This window comes from Meriones unguiculatus, chromosome 4 (genome assembly GCF_030254825.1).
Source record: "Meriones unguiculatus strain TT.TT164.6M chromosome 4, Bangor_MerUng_6.1, whole genome shotgun sequence".
Classification (NCBI taxonomy): domain Eukaryota; kingdom Metazoa; phylum Chordata; class Mammalia; order Rodentia; family Muridae; genus Meriones; species Meriones unguiculatus.
This window is the reverse complement of record NC_083352.1, coordinates 111,605,136-111,620,217: the sequence shown is the minus strand read 5'-3', so window position 1 is coordinate 111,620,217 and position 15,082 is coordinate 111,605,136. Positions and strand designations below refer to the sequence as shown.

General features: G+C 48.2%; 1 protein-coding gene across 2 annotated transcripts in view; it reads left to right on the top strand.

The window, feature by feature from the left end:
• Positions 1-471: 471 nt before the first annotated feature.
• Positions 472-15,082, top strand: part of Ptpn1 (protein tyrosine phosphatase non-receptor type 1) — a 50,683-nt gene continuing 36,072 nt past the window's right edge. Inside the window, exon 1 of one of the 2 annotated variants that reach the window (XM_060382798.1) lies at positions 472-681. In XM_060382798.1, coding sequence (XP_060238781.1) covers positions 619-681 — 63 coding nt within the window. In that variant the 5' untranslated portion in view covers positions 472-618. The remainder of the gene's footprint in view (positions 682-15,082) is intronic. The other variant, XM_021637631.2, reaches the window with a different exon arrangement.

Below are 15,082 nucleotides of genomic sequence, written 5' to 3'. Positions count from 1 at the left end.
ACAGGTGGATTTATGAGTTCGAGACTAGCCTGATCTACAGATCGAGACTGAGGACAACCAGGGCTACGCAGAGAAACCCTGTCTCGAAAAAAACAAAAAAACAAAAAACAAAATAGAAGAATGGGACAGGAAATACCGCTCCCCCGCAACCGCCTAGCTCGAGGCCACGCCCTCGCCGCGTGACCAACCGGCAAGCAAGAGGCTCGAACTCGAGATCCCACCAACCTCGCCTCGGCCCACACGCTGTGGGCGCGTCGCCGGGGGTCGCCTGGGCAACGGGCGCGCGCCCACCGGAGCGCGAAACCCGGGAAGCGGCGCGCGGCGGGCTCGAGCGGGTCCTCTCCTCTGGCACAGGCTTCTCCCATTAAGCCCCGCCCTGGCCCCGCCCCCGCGGAAGTGCCGGCGTGCTGACTCGCTCTCTGACTGGTCCTGCCGTACAGGGGGCGGAGCTCGCTGTGAGGCGGGGTGCGCACTTCCGGCTGCCGGCTTGACATGCAGAAGCCGCGGCTCGGGAGGCTGGGGCTGCGGTGGTGGCGGGCGGCGGGCCTCGGGACACGGAGCGACACGGCCTAGCGGGGCAGACGGCCGAGGGGACTCGGGCAGCCGGCCGGGCTCGCCATGGAGATAGAGAAGGAGTTCGAGCAGATCGACAAGGCCGGGAGCTGGGCGGCTATTTACCAGGTGCGGAGCCGGGGCCCCTAGGCCGCGTCGTGTCCCCGGCCCTCTCGGCTCAGGCTACCCCTGTCTAGCGGCCAAGACCCCGCTTGGGGCTCGCGGGCCCTGCGACACCCCCACCCGCCTGTATCTCTCCTCGTTTCGTGCCCTCTCCGAGCCCCTCCCTCCAGCCCGACCCCAACATGGCCCAGCCACCCTTTGTCCCCACTGGTCCACACCCCTGCTGCTTCCTTGTCTGGACCGGACCACCTCAGGCCCTCTTCCTTTGTCTCCCGGGGAGGGGGTGGGTTCGCCGACACCCTCCCGCCCGGACACATTTCCTTTCCTCGGGCCTCGGTGTGCGGTCGTGCGGGAGGCCCCAGGACGACAGCCCCCTTACTCCTTCCTGTCCATTCATTTGTTGGACGTGAGTTGGAGAGTCTGTTCGTCACTAGGCATTGGAGATGGTGTGTGTTGAACGCCACTGTGGATCTACCCTACCCCTAGAGAGGCTTGGAGTCGTACCGAGGTTCAAATACAGATCGTTGGCAGCTGGCGACAAGTGTTGGGAAGAGAAAGACCTGTTAAGGTGGAGGGTGACTGTGCCCAAAGAACCTGCTGCCTTGGAGAAGGGGTCACGGCAGGGCTGTTAGAGAAGACTTAGCTTTCGGAACAAAACAAGGTGCGGCAAGCCATGAGGTTAGGCGACTAACAAGGGGGACACCGAACCCATTCCTCCAGCTACCAAACCCTCCTCTAGACAGGGAAGTGAGGTGGTTTTTAACCCTTTCCAAATGGCCTGTTTTCTTGATGAATGTCTTTTATCTTTGATCGTGGGCTGCGATGACCCTGTTTTTTGAGATCTGGTCCACCTTAGGGGTTCTGGTGGTTTATTTATGAAACAGTGAATTGAAAAAGCAAAGATGTCTTTACAAGTAGCTAAGTCCTCTAAAGAAAGTAAGTCTTCTGATTAAATGTCAGTGCGGGGGTTGTGGGGATTAACCAAAACTACACTGGCCCGGCGTTTTAAATAAGCATGTGCAAAATAAATCCTGTTCCTCGTGCAAAGAGAGCAGGCCGTTTATTCTGCTTTTGGCTTATAGGTTCAAAAGACAGCAGGTGAGACCCATCAGCTGGAGAATTGAAATCTATTTTGAGCTTCACTTGGGGAAGTAAAAAGCCTCAGGCTGTTGTTTGGTGTGCTTGAATGACAAAAGCTTTTTTTGGGTGGCCTTGATTTCCAGATCCCTCGACAGGGTGCTTTTTACTGGCCTCTGATGTGTCAGCTTCTCTTGGACTGATATTTATAGCTAGTGAAATCTGTGTAAGTGGAGCGATCAATAGTAACGTATTTGAGGCCTAGTCTCTGAATTGGTTGGATGGAGTCCATTTAAGGAGTTGGATCTGGGGGCAGATTTTCTATATCAGATTAAATGCAGAGGGAGCCCAGGGTGACATCACATGGAAATTGTCTTGTAAGCCACTTGGAAGTGTGGAAGTTGTTGTCCAAACAGACCATGCCAAGAGAAGACAGTTGGATCTTTAATACTGAAACAGGCTGATTTGGTAACAAATTTACATCATAAGTTACGGTAGAATGCGGTTTTTTACGCTTTTGGGTCAGACTGGCCTGCCCTGACAGCTAAGCCTTGTTAGAGCTGTGCTAAGAATGCTGTTGGCAAGAAGTAGGCTGGCTTTGACATCAGTTTCCTCATTGTTTTCCCATTTCTCCACCACGCTTAAGCCCCACAAGTTAGTAAGATAGATGTCAGGGTCTCTACAGCATGTTCGCAAGTGCTCACGCCCACAGGCTTTCCTGCTGCAAACAGAATCTAAAGCTGATTTTCTAAGATAAAGGCCGATTTACCCAAGGCCTTTTTTTTTTGAGTTCAAAGAAATGTGTTTACAACTGGTAGAAAATAAAAGTTGTTCCCCCCCCCCAGAGCTGAGAACCGAACCCAGGGCTTTGAGCTAAATCCCCAACCCCCAAAATAAAAGTTTTTAAATGAATGTGTGATAGTGTGTCAAAATGAGGGCATTATTACCAAAAGTCTTATTTGAGCTTGTCATAATTAGAAAGGAGCGTGTAGCTTTGCTTGCAGCCGTATATGCCAGGCAGCACAATAATTTCTCCTTAGCCTAATTTTCTAATTAGACCAAAAAGATCTACAAACTCTGAAACAAATGGGCAAAGAACAAAAAACAAAAGGTGATGTGTGGACTTTTGAGTGCTGGGGAAGAAAGCTTAAGAAAAAATACCTTCAGGCACCAAGCCTTTTCCTTGGAGGGAGCCTGGGGGTGTTTTTTATCTTTTTATTTAATTTTTTTTCTGATTTTTTTTTTTTTTTTATGACAGGGTTTCTCTGTGTAGCCTTGGCAGTCTTAAGACTCACTTTGTAGACTAGGCTGGCCTCGAACTCACAGAGATCTACCTGCCTCTGGCTCCCAGAGTGCAGGATTAACAGGCATGTGCCACTGCCCCCAGCCTGGCATTGTTGTTTTTATCTTTACTGCTAGCAAGTGGCTAGTGATGTGGACAGCCTTTAGGTCTCTAGAGTCAGGTTGGTTTGCATATGGAAATGGCTGTAGGAATTGATTTCTGTCATTCAGAATTTGCAAAGGGATGACAGTACTGAAGAAACAATTGGATTGCAGATCATAAAGGAGCCTGGCTTAGCTAACCTAGTGAGAGAAGGTGCTTGATTGGAGTAACTAGGGACACAGCCCTCCTGTGGTGGAAGAGGGTGCTGGTCAGGCTTTTTTCTTTTTCTTATTGTTCAGTTCTTTGATTCTGCCACTTTCAGTGAATGTTTGTTTTGGATAAAGAGCATCTCCCACCCCAGTAGCTCCTGACATAAAGGGAAGACAGCTCCTCTGCAGGTGGCTTTGTGTGATGGGGCACTTTTCCAGCTGACATTTGTTATAACTGCCTTTATTCTGAAGTACAACCCATTGCCAGACTGGGTTAAGTCCTGCTGTATCAGTAATGCCCTGAAATTCCTTGCTGTTATAGACACTTGATCTGTCATGCTCCAAGAGATGTACTCACAATAATGTTGATTTAGACACTACTGGCTTCGGGTGGGGGACACTGTTTTGTGCAGAAGAGAAAGCTCTATACACCGTGACTCATTTTGGGGGTGGGGTATATAAGCTGAAGATTGGGAAGTTCTCTTCATCTTGAGTGACCCTTGAGATCTGAATGTTCTTGCTTGCCCTGGTTTGCATGAACTAAATTTAGGCTTCTGATGGGCACTTTGAGGAGGTGTGAAGACCTTTGAAATTATCTGGACTGGTAGGAAATTAACAGGGAGTTCCAGCAGAGCCAAGAGAGAAGCACTCCTTGTTGGCTGTCCCCGGGCATACTTACAGTAGCCGGCCTCTCTGGGGAGTAAGCACCCATTCGGTGTCTGATACAGCAGCAAGGGAGTAGTGGAAAATGCAAGTGGTTTCAGCTACCAGAGCCTTCTGCTGGGCTTCTGGGCTACCTGCTACCTTTGTGCTTTAGCAGGAACCGCAGGACCTGGTGTTTATTGAGTAATGGAATTAATTGTTGGTATACTGAGATTGAAATGAATGAGTAGTTCCCTATGGGGACCTTTTGGATGATAATCTACTGAGAGATTTGCTTTTTCTTTCTTTTAGGTAAGCACTGTGCCTCCGGGCCATCTCTCTGGTCCTTGTTTGTTTGCTGTTTTGTTTTTTTTTGTTGTTGTTGTTGTTCTTTTTTTTATGAGATGAATCTTGCTGTGTGGCCGATTCTGAACTCTTGTTCTGTTGTGCTTCCCTCCCTTACAGACCTGAGCCATCCTCCCCTCCCCCCCTCATTTTCCAGTCTCAGAATTCTTTTGGCAATGTCTTCCATGTTGGAAGGGTTTATTCCTAAACCCTTTGAGGCCTACCTGAACTTGCATGTATTTTAATTCTTTCCCTTCCTCCCTGGGTGTTGATGTTAGTTCATTCAGGAGAACTCATTCCGGGTATCATCTAATACTGGGGAGAAGGCTGGGCATGCTCTAGGAACCTGGAATCCTACGTGAGTCATTGCTTCTGGGATGACATCTGCACCTGCAGTGCCCTGATTGGGTTTTAAGTAGGTAGGAGGGCTTGGCTTGGACTAGCTCTGAGGGTACCCCCCCTCATTGCTTGGTCACCCTGTCACCCACTTCAGTGGTCTGAGTGCCCACTAAGCCTGCACTTAACTTGTTCATACCACAGAGATGACAAGTTGGTTGCCTTTATTATGTGTGTAATCTGTGTGTGTGTGCACGTGTGCGTGTGTATGTATGTGTGCGTGTGTATGTATGTGTGCAATAGCATACATACAGAGGTCAGAGGAGGACAATAGTGAGTGTTGGTTTTCCATCTCTTCCATCTTGTTTATAACAGGATGTCTGTTTCACTGCTGCTTATGCCAGGATGTCTGGCTTATGAGCTTCCAGAGATTCTCCTGTCTCCCGTCTCATGGGGTTACAGACAGGTCTCTGTCCAGCTTTACATGGGGTTCTGGGTATCCAAACTCATGTCCTCATACTTGCGTAACAAGCACTTTACCCACTGACCATCCTCCTGTCTCCCCAGCCCATGCTGGGACTTCCTAATCTAGTCATTCAGGCTCTCAGTTTATTGCTAATGTTTTTGTTTTGTTTTGTTTTGTTTTTTTTAGAAGGCAGGGTTTCTCTGTGTAGCCCTGGCTGACTCTGCCTACCAAGTGCTGGATTAAAGTGTATGCTGCCACCACCACCCAGCTTTAGTTGTTTTAACAGTAGCTTTGAGCCTTTCACTTCTTAGTGACTTTTTTTTTTCTTAGACAGGGTTTCTTTGTGTAGCCTTGGCTGTCTTAGAACTAGCTTTTTAGACCAGGCTGGCTTATAATTCACAGAGATCCACCTGCCTCTGCCTCCTGAGTGCTGGGATTAGAGGTATTTGGCGCCACCTTTGAGTCTGGATCTAACTGGTGTTATAAAAGCTTTAAAAGTAGTCACACATGGAGACAGAAAGCAGGCCGATCTCTGTTCAAGGCCAGCCTGGTCCAGGACAGCCAGGGTTACACAGAAAAATCCTGTCTCAGTAAATGGTAAAACAAAACAACCAAAGATCCAGAGTTGGTGGCATCTAGATTGCCTTCATTCTCCTGGAGGCTTTCTTCCTGCATGACATTTGTGGAGCATGTCCAACCAACTTGTGCCTTCCAGCTCAAATGTGCACCTCCTTCCATAGAGCTCTGCTGTGGGTCCTGTGCACTACCTGATGATGCCCTGTACTCGTTAGAACTCCTTCTTTATACTTCGATCCATCCCCAGAGCTCACAAGTCTTGAGGTCACTGATTATGGCACCCACTTAAACCTGTAAGCATTCTCACAAGTGTGGTGTGGACATGGCTACCTTAAGATGGAGTGGCTGTGGTTCCTTTGGTCCCTTGTACCAAGCTAATGATGGAGTCAGGAAGATTTTCACACAGAGGGTCTAATGATAGGGTTCCTAGGGCGGAAAGCCTGTATTTGAGCCCTGATGAAATGAGATAATTCAGTGTCGCCACAGCCTGCATGTGGCTTCGCAGAGAAGCTGCTGATGGTGCTGTAAAACTTGCGGTATCTGTATCTGCCCACCTCACAGAAGCCTGAGGTGTGAAAGTGTTCCCTGTGTGTGACAGGCTCAGTAGGCAGCTGGGTGGACTACAGTTTTCTCTCCAGTCCAGTATTGAGCTCCTCTAATCTGGCCATTCTTCACCTTTTTAGAGAGGTTTTGTGTGTAGATATTTTGCAAAATAATTTTTAATTTTGGGAAATAAGATATGGTTCTGTTTCAGTCAACAGCCTTACCAAGATTATTTTTCGAACAATAGTTAGTAAAGGCAAGCATTGCTCAACCTTTTTGTTTTGTTTTGTTTGTTTTTCAAGTCAGGGTTTCTCCATGTAGCCTTGGCTGTCCTGGAACTCACTTTGTAGACCAGGCTGGCGTTGAGCTCACAGAGATCTGCCTCCTGAGTGCTGGATTACAGGCATGTGCCATCAGTGCCTGGCACATTGTTCAACCTTTAACTAGACTATTTCATGTCAGGTGAGGAGTGTAACCTTCTGCTCTTCTGTTATTCTCTGTCTGGGAGTAAATTACAGTCTCAGCAAGAGCTAAATGGGTCTTATCTTTCTGTCTCATTTCTTCACTCCCTTCCTTTTTGTAAGATGATCCTGATCTAACTCTTTATTAAGTTCACCTCCAGTAATAAAAGTTTTTAATGTTCTTGAAATAATCCCTTTAAACTGCAGAGGTAATGTGGTTAGGTTCAAAAATTGATAGGTTTGCTAGTGTGGCTGGCAGCGTAAAGCGTTAAGTTGTTTTGTGTGTGTGGGTGTTTTGTTGTTGTTTTTCTCTATCTCTCAAGGGATGTTCAAGTGTCTTACTAAGAGGGCTTCCTGGAGTGAGTGAGTGGGAAAATGAGTATCTTACTACAGTTAGGTGCCCTTCATGAGGACAGCACTTGGGTGGTTTTCCTGTGAAAAAAAAAAAACAAAAACACAGGAACTGACTCTAGAGAGATCACAGAAACGGGATACATGAGGTGCAGCTGCCCTTATGTTGTAATTTTAGAAAGAACCCACATCTGTTCTTAGCTTCATTTGAATAAAATGAGAGCTTACATATCTTCTGGCCTCCAGGGAAAAGTACCTAAGTCCCCACCGCTGGACAGCACCATCTACTCTGGAGAGACTCTGCTACCCCACAGCCTTTCTTCTCAGCAGCACTTGACGGAAGCCTCAGCAGCTCTACTTTTCTTTCTTTAAAGACGGGTATAGGCATACCAGGCTGGCTAAGTGTTAGGTCCGATCTAACCTTCATCCTCTTGAGTCCACAGCACTGGATCACGGTGCTGTGCTGGGTTTATGCGCTGTGTGTGGTAGGGTATGAATCGCAGCCCCTAGACAAGCACTCTGCCAACTGAGCTGTTCCCTGCCTCCTCCCCATCCCTTTACATTTTGACACAGGTTTTCACTCTCGAGCTCAGGCTGCTCTGAAGCTCACAATTCTCCTGCCTCAGTCTCTGCATTCTTGAAACTGCAGTCATTTTCTACCATGCTTGATACATCCCAAGCCTTTGCTGACAGTCTGTAGATTTTGAATGTCTGAAAACTGGCACTAGGATCATATCTCATAGAATGCCTTTCTCCCAGCCTGAGTCTAATGCTCCTGTGGCTTTGGCACAGGTCACACTGCAGAACCATGCTCTTGTGAGTGAGTAGTGTTGAGCCTTGTGTGTGGTAATTCAGTTCCAAGTGCTCAGGAAGCTGTCCATTCTGTGACTGGAGCTTCCAAGATGCCAACTCACTCGGTGTGAGTGCTTTTAAGACTTGAACCCTGTGGTGTTCATGTGGAATCAGCATCCGTTTGCTGGCTCAGTGATGTGTCTAGATTTTCTCTGGGAAGTGCGCATGTTCATGTTTTTTACTTTTCATCCAGCCCATGCCAGGAAACTCCTGAGCCGCCAGTGAAGGGGCCGGGAAACAAATGGTCTCATGTCCCCAGCCCCTTCTCTTTCAGCCCAGACACTGCCTGGGCTGTGTCTGCGGCTTTTGTGGCTGAGTGAGAGCACTTGCAGAGAGCACGAGCACAGCAAGAGCCACATTCTGAAGATGCATGGGTGATCGGAGAGATGTCCCTTGCTACATACATCTCTGCCTGGAAGCAGTCGTCCTGTGCTTTTCTTCCTTCTTCCGTGGATCTTACGGGCACACCATTTTCTTTCAAAAGAGTATTGTGTTTAGTTACTTGTTGTGTTCACCCATGCGTCAAATCAGAGGACAGTCTGAGGAACCTGGCTCCTCCCTTCCACCTTATAGGTCCTGGGGGTGAAAGGACCTATATTGTATTGCCAGCTTTAGCAGCAGGTGCCTTTACTTCTCCAGCCATCTTGCTGCCCACCACACTTTTTCCCAACTAGGAAGCTGACTTTAAAATGACAGGTCCAGCCACGAGGCTGCTGTGGTTCATTCTGAGCAGACTGGCCACTCAAAAGACATGTGCTGCTGCAGAGTTGTTTATAGGAAGGCATATGTCAGTGACTGTCCCACGCGGATGGCTCTCTCTTCAGAGGTGGGTTGCTAAGGATGCTGCACATGGAGTTACTTCTGAGCACCGCCTCATTCTGTTGAGCAGATAAACAAACTGCACTGAGTGCATGTCAGTAACCCCGCCCTCCGGCAGAGCTTGGTTGGGACGTATTTGTCCCTTGTTGGTTGTGTACTGTCCTGCTATCCCAGTAGGGTATCTTTTGCTTCTAGAAGGATAAAAGTAAAATAGACCCTCCTTGAGTCAACTGTGTGTGGCTGGGTTTGCATTTAGAGGAGGGCCTGTGACAGAACAGCCAGCAGTGGCTGCTGTTTTTTTTTTTGTTTGTTTGTTTGTTTTTTCTTTAAGCTGTGTGTGTATGGGTATGTCTTCTGTCTGGATGTCTGGTTCCCTGCATAGGCCAGAAGAGGGCATAAAATTCCCCACTGCCTGAGTTGCAGATATGAGCTGCCATTGGCTTGGGGCACTGTATTGCAGTCTCCTGGGAGAGAGCAGGAGCTCCCTCCTGAGTGCCTCCTGAGTGCCGCTTGTCTCCAGCTCTGGGAGTTTCTGTCAGGAGGGTGTTTTGTCACTTACTCTACTCTGTTTCCCTCCTGATTCGATCTGTACTTAGCAGCAGCTTGAGTGGGAGTCCTGCCACCTACAGGCGGGGTGGAGCCACGTGGAGGATTCCACTGGGAAGGAAGCTATCTATGTTCAGTCTCATGAGGCCACATCTCTGTGGCAGCCCTAGTGACAGCAAGTGGTTTAGCTCCATCCGAGGACCAGCAGGTCCACAATCCTCCTGAACTTGAGAACCCACTATCTCTTGAAGCTGGGTTTCAGAGGGTTCTGTGTCCCAGTCATGTACCATTTCTAGGCCTTCCTACATTGCTGTGTCTACCAGGGAGTTCCCTGACAAGACAGCACTCCCCATGGGTTGGTAAACGGCTCAGAGATAAGCCACTCCAAAGACAGTTTCAGGGAACAGCATCCACTTCATGGCATGTGAGCAACCACTTACATGGAAGTGGAAGCCTGTCAGCTGATTTTAGCACATCACCTCGCATTAGACAGTGAATGCTCAGACCACCAGGGTCTCTGTGCAGAAGAAGCACGTTAAAGGAACCATGGAGGGTGCAGACTGGTCCACAGTCCAGCTGCCACTACTCAAGCCACCTCAGAATCCAGTGTTCTGACTTCAGGAGCATGGTGTGCCATGCTTCTTATTTAGAAGTGCAGTGTGCCAGGTAGGCTGGCAGCCAGGTCATGCCTGTACTAGATGCTGTGTCTTCTTATGTTTCTCTTGGGTAAATTCTAGAAATGTCAGTGCCATGGGCAGTTTGTTATTGTCTGTTCACAGCCCAGAGGACTGCCCACGTATGCCCCCCTCCTTGCTAATGAGAATTGCCAGTTTGAGTGACAGCATTGAGGCTGACTAGGAGCAGAAGACAGTTTCTGTTTTCTTGTTTTATCCTCTGTGAGCTTGAACCACCTCTCCTCACCCCAAAATAAGCCCATCAGGAAGTTGATCAAAGCAGTTCTGATATGGAGGGAATCAGTGTTGGAAACCAAAAGCTGACAAGCAAGCACCTTTTCATGAAGGGCTGCCCTTCAGCCAGGCCTCCTTTGCAACTTGCTCCATCTCTTGGTGGCAATCACTGTGGTCTTCCTAGTGAAGCTATTGGAAGGTAGAAGCTCCTGGCTTGAGTAGACAGAGGCCTGCCGAGGTAAGGGAGCGTGGCATTTCCCAGCTGCTGTTGCCATGCAGCTGGAGATGGGTGTGGGCCATCTTCCACAACTTCCTGTCTTCAGTGTGAGGGGGTGGCAGGTCTCTAACCGCTGAAGAACTGTGTGGAACATGCTGTTTATTTACACAGCAGACGGGGCTCTAATGGCTGCCCTTGGCTACCTTCATGTTTGCCAGTCGCCACCCTTCGGCCGTGCTCCAGGGGCCCAGGCCCTTCTGGGCAAGAGGAAGGGCCAGAGCTGAGCTTCCCTTCACCTTTCTTTTGCAGATGCGTTTAATACCAGTGTTAGCTGTAGACTGATCATACAGGAAGTGATGAGTGTGTTCGTGGTCTGTGCTAATTTTAGTCTCCTGTTCACGGCTCATTTTTTTCGTCCTTCACCATTAAGGCTCACTTTCTAGAAAGACACATTTTGAATGTAGGGCAAGCCAATGTTCTCCCCGTGGTTCCGAGAGAGGAGCTGCCTTCTCAGTTCTCCCAAGGCAGGGGCCAGTGGGAGCCCAGGAAATTGTTTCCACACCAACTCCTTTGCTAAGTGACACTCTGCTGTTCCAGCAAGTTACTCTGCTCTGAGTCTGAGGTGTGCAGCCCTCGCCAAGGGTGCCAGAGGCCAGTGTGCACCGTGCCTCAAGAGGCCCTGCTGCTGACTGACACACAGAGGCTCTGCTGGCTGGCTGAGAGGCTTCCTTACCCACATTCATCTTCGGTGTGGTTACTCTTAGCAGGCCTCTGTGTGTCGAAGTCCCAGGCTGCATGGCTGCCTTTCAGCATCTATCCTGAACAGGCACTCCCCAGGATCAGGGTCTTCATACCTGTCTGCTGTGGGTTTTTGAGGAGTAGCCTAGAGTCCAACCTGTGGCATGTGGGGTGAGAGCGACCTGCTTGACAGCATAGCCTGCATCTGATGCCCCCGACTCCATAGTCACTTGAAGAGCTTGAAGGGGTCCGGCATTTCTGGAAGGATGGAAGCTTTGTGTCCTGCATTTGGCATCACTGTGGCTGCTTTGTGATTCTGCTCATCTCCAAGAGGAACATAAACTTTAAAATTTTACAATACCCAAAATTTTAAAACACCAAAAACCTCAGTTCGTCCTTAGAAATAAGCAAATGTCTTTTAAGGTTGTAAATCAGATGTATTATAAATTACTAAATGTCACATAGTGAATGAAGTTGCTTTTGAGATTCTTAGCTAAAGTAGGGACTGTTGGGTTTTGTCATCAGACCCCAGCCTCAGTCTGCCGCATTCTGCTTGTTCAGCTTAGTGCCCACCTGCTTGAGTTCTGTTTGAACTCAGGTTTTATGCAGTACCTTCATACCCCTGGGGTGCTGTGGATGGTGCCCCAATAGGGAGTAATAGGGAGTGTTTGCGGAAGATGTTTGGGCCATAGAGCCTCAGTGTTCTTCACCAGCTCCCCAATGACTCCAGCCCACCTTCCCAGCTATGTTCCTGTGGCCACTGTCTGAGCTTCCATGTGCACAGACTCCCTGGGTCATCAGGATGGTTGGATTGTAGAGCTGACCTGTGCCTGGCTTTGTAACCTCCTACCTAGATGTCACAAATTGACCACCCACAGTCATTTACTTTGCCTATGTGTGCTGTTTTTGAAAAGAGGAACCTGTTAGAGGTCATATTTTGGAACAACAATGGATGAAGTGAGAGGAAGCATGACACATCATAGAGCCTGGGTCCTGCTGTGGGAACTGCCTCGGCCTGGCCTGGCCCTGGTCACTGTTGCTTTGGATAGATATGTGTGCATTCCTTACTTCGCCTCAGTCCTGTGGGCTGTCCTGGGTGCTGTGTGTTGCTTGTTCTTGGGGCCCAGAACCATGGCAGCTGGGTTTCTTCAAGTTTAATGTTAGTGCTGGCACTGAAATGGTGTTTGATTTGGAACATGGTTAGTGTTGTCACTAAGAAAATCAGAGCTGAGGGGTGAAGGCATATGGCCAAAGGGAGATATACTGACCAAAAAGTACAGTTAAGACCACCCTTTGCAGGAGCTGCTTTCCTGCCTGCCTCCTTCCATCCTTAGTCCCCTGCTGCTTTAAAGGAAGTTGGAAGCCCATTTTTCCACTGAAGGCAACTGAGTGTGATTATGTTTTTGCCTATGTTCAGCTATTTCCAAGAACCTTTTCTGTGTGTATGTGGTGTTGTGTTTTATAGTCTTCTTGTGTAATCTAGACTGGCCTCACCACTCCTTATGCCTTGGTCTCCTCAGTGCTGGGATTGTAGTTCTGTGTATATGCTTGACTTCCAAGAATCATGTTTGATGACCATGCTGGCAGCTAAATTCAATGGGCCCCGTGGGAACTGATGGAAAGAGTAATCTGCCCAAGTCTGCTTCAACTGAGAAATTCTAGAAGCTTGTTTTAGTGCCTCTCTGTGGTTAGGAAGGGTGCTACCTGTCTAGTATCTGAGCTCGTGCATACTGGTTTCTCCAGTCTATCCCCTCTGTCAAGGCATAAAATCAGAGAGCCAGGGGAGGCTTGCGAGAGAGTCTTAAGGGCACCAATACCCTTGAGGAAATTATGGGACGAGCTTTCTTTGGAACACCTGTAACTCATAGAGAAGTGTGGACACAACAAGAAAAACAAGCCACAGTTTTTGGCAGTTCTTTACGCTGTGAGACAGTCTGGCTTTGTCCTGAGCTTTGTGCCTTCCCCCACAAAGCTGAGTCCCTGAAGGACAAAACCATCCAGTACTGGAGCCCTCCTCACAACAGTCACAGCTCAGGGCCAGTCTCCTTGTTAACTCATTGAATTTAACTGCCAGCTTGTCATCAAACATGATTCTTGGAAGTCAAGCATGTGCACAGGACTGCAATCCCAGCACTGGGGAGACTGAGGCATAAGGAGATGTGAGGCCAGTCTGGGTTACACAAGGAAATGGCACAGGCACAGCTCAGGGCTAGCTTCAGGACTTAATGAAGGCATTCTCCCTGTTCCTCTTCTCGATCTAAGCCCCTTGCTGGCCAGCATTTGTCACGTGCACAGCAGCCACTGGGCCTCAGGCTCTGTGATAGGCAGTGGGGCTCAGGGAGCTCCCCTGCCCTTGGAAGCTTGTAGTCCAGGTGACAGAGAGTCCCAAGTCACAGTGATAGAAACTCTCCTCCCATGGGAACCAATAACTGAGGTAGAAGATAATGCCTGTCTGTGTCTTTCCCCATATGTGTCCACACATATTCCTTGTCTTCTTTTTATCTATTCCCTCTGTCAGGGTAACATAATGGAGGTGCCAGCATTTAAAGATGATGAACGGTGCATCTGTCACATGTCAGTGTACATTACTAGACAGGAGCACCAGTGTCCGTTTTGATAAAGTAGCCTCGCCTGCAGAGAATAAAGATTTCCACGAAGAATCAGGGCCTAAGGATGTATCTGGCCCAGCATGCAGGAAACCCTGGGCTTCCCCACCACCGCATAAACGAAGCATGAAAGCACATGCCTAGGATCTCAGCACTGGGGTGGTAGAAGTGGAGGAGCCTTGGCTACACAGCAAGTTCGAGGCAAGCCTGGGATATATGAGTTCCGATTGCTAAAGAAATCAGTAAACAGATTCTTTAGTCACTAGCTGCCTTACTAAGAATAAATGAAAGATGTGTGTCCAGCCCCTGGTGTGCAGCAGGCACTGAGAATAAAGGTCTCATTTATTTTTTGATTTTAGGGGAAATTTTTAATGATGTTGGATGGTTTCTCCCATCGTGTGGTCTGTTTATTAGTAGTTCCTGTTATCCAGATGGTTTTCTTTGAGTACTCCGTAAGAGGATTTAAGATCAGTGAGAGCTAGGTGGTGGCAGATGCCTTTAATCCCAGCAAAGGCAAGTTGATATCTATGAGTTCAAGGCTAGCCTGGTCTACAGGACGAGTTTCAGGACAGCCAGAGCCACATAGAGAGACAAACATAAAGATCGGTGCTAACCGCCTTACTATTTTATTATTTATTATTATTTTTACAGTATTCTAGATTGAACCTCAGCTTCACACATGCTAGGCAAGCATTCTGCTCTTGAGCTATATCCCTAGCCCTCTTTCTACTTTTTATTTGAGTCTGTGTCTGTGTTGTGTCTGTGTGTGTGTCTGTCAGAAAACAGCTTGCAGGAGTTGGTTCTCTCTTTCCATTATGTGGAGCCTGGGGATCAAATTCAGGTTGTCAGGCTTGGGTGGCAAGGTGCCTTGATGTGCTGAGTATTCTCACTACTTTCCTACTTTTGTGCTTTAGACATAGAGTCTCAATATGTTGTCCAAGGTGGGCAGCTCCTGATCTTCCTCCCTTAGCTTCTCAAGTTCTAGGGTTCAGGTCTAAGCCACCTGCATACCTACCTGTTATCTCACTTTAAATGGCTGAGTCACAGACTTCATTTTCAGGCATTTAACTCTTCATATAGGATTACAGCTTGTGAGACTTTTGTGGTTAAGTAAAGTTAAAAACAAAAATTATCTCAAGGAGCTGTGGCTAGCTTGCTGCTTACTTACTGCCGGTTTTTCCATTTACATTCATCAAACCACATAGAAACAGTCCAAACTAATTATCTGCAGACACCATTGTTGTGAAAACATTAGCTGTTTACCCTTGGGGGCTGGTGATAGTGCTAGGAAATGAACCCATGGCCTCACATGCTGGGCTAGTGCTCTACCA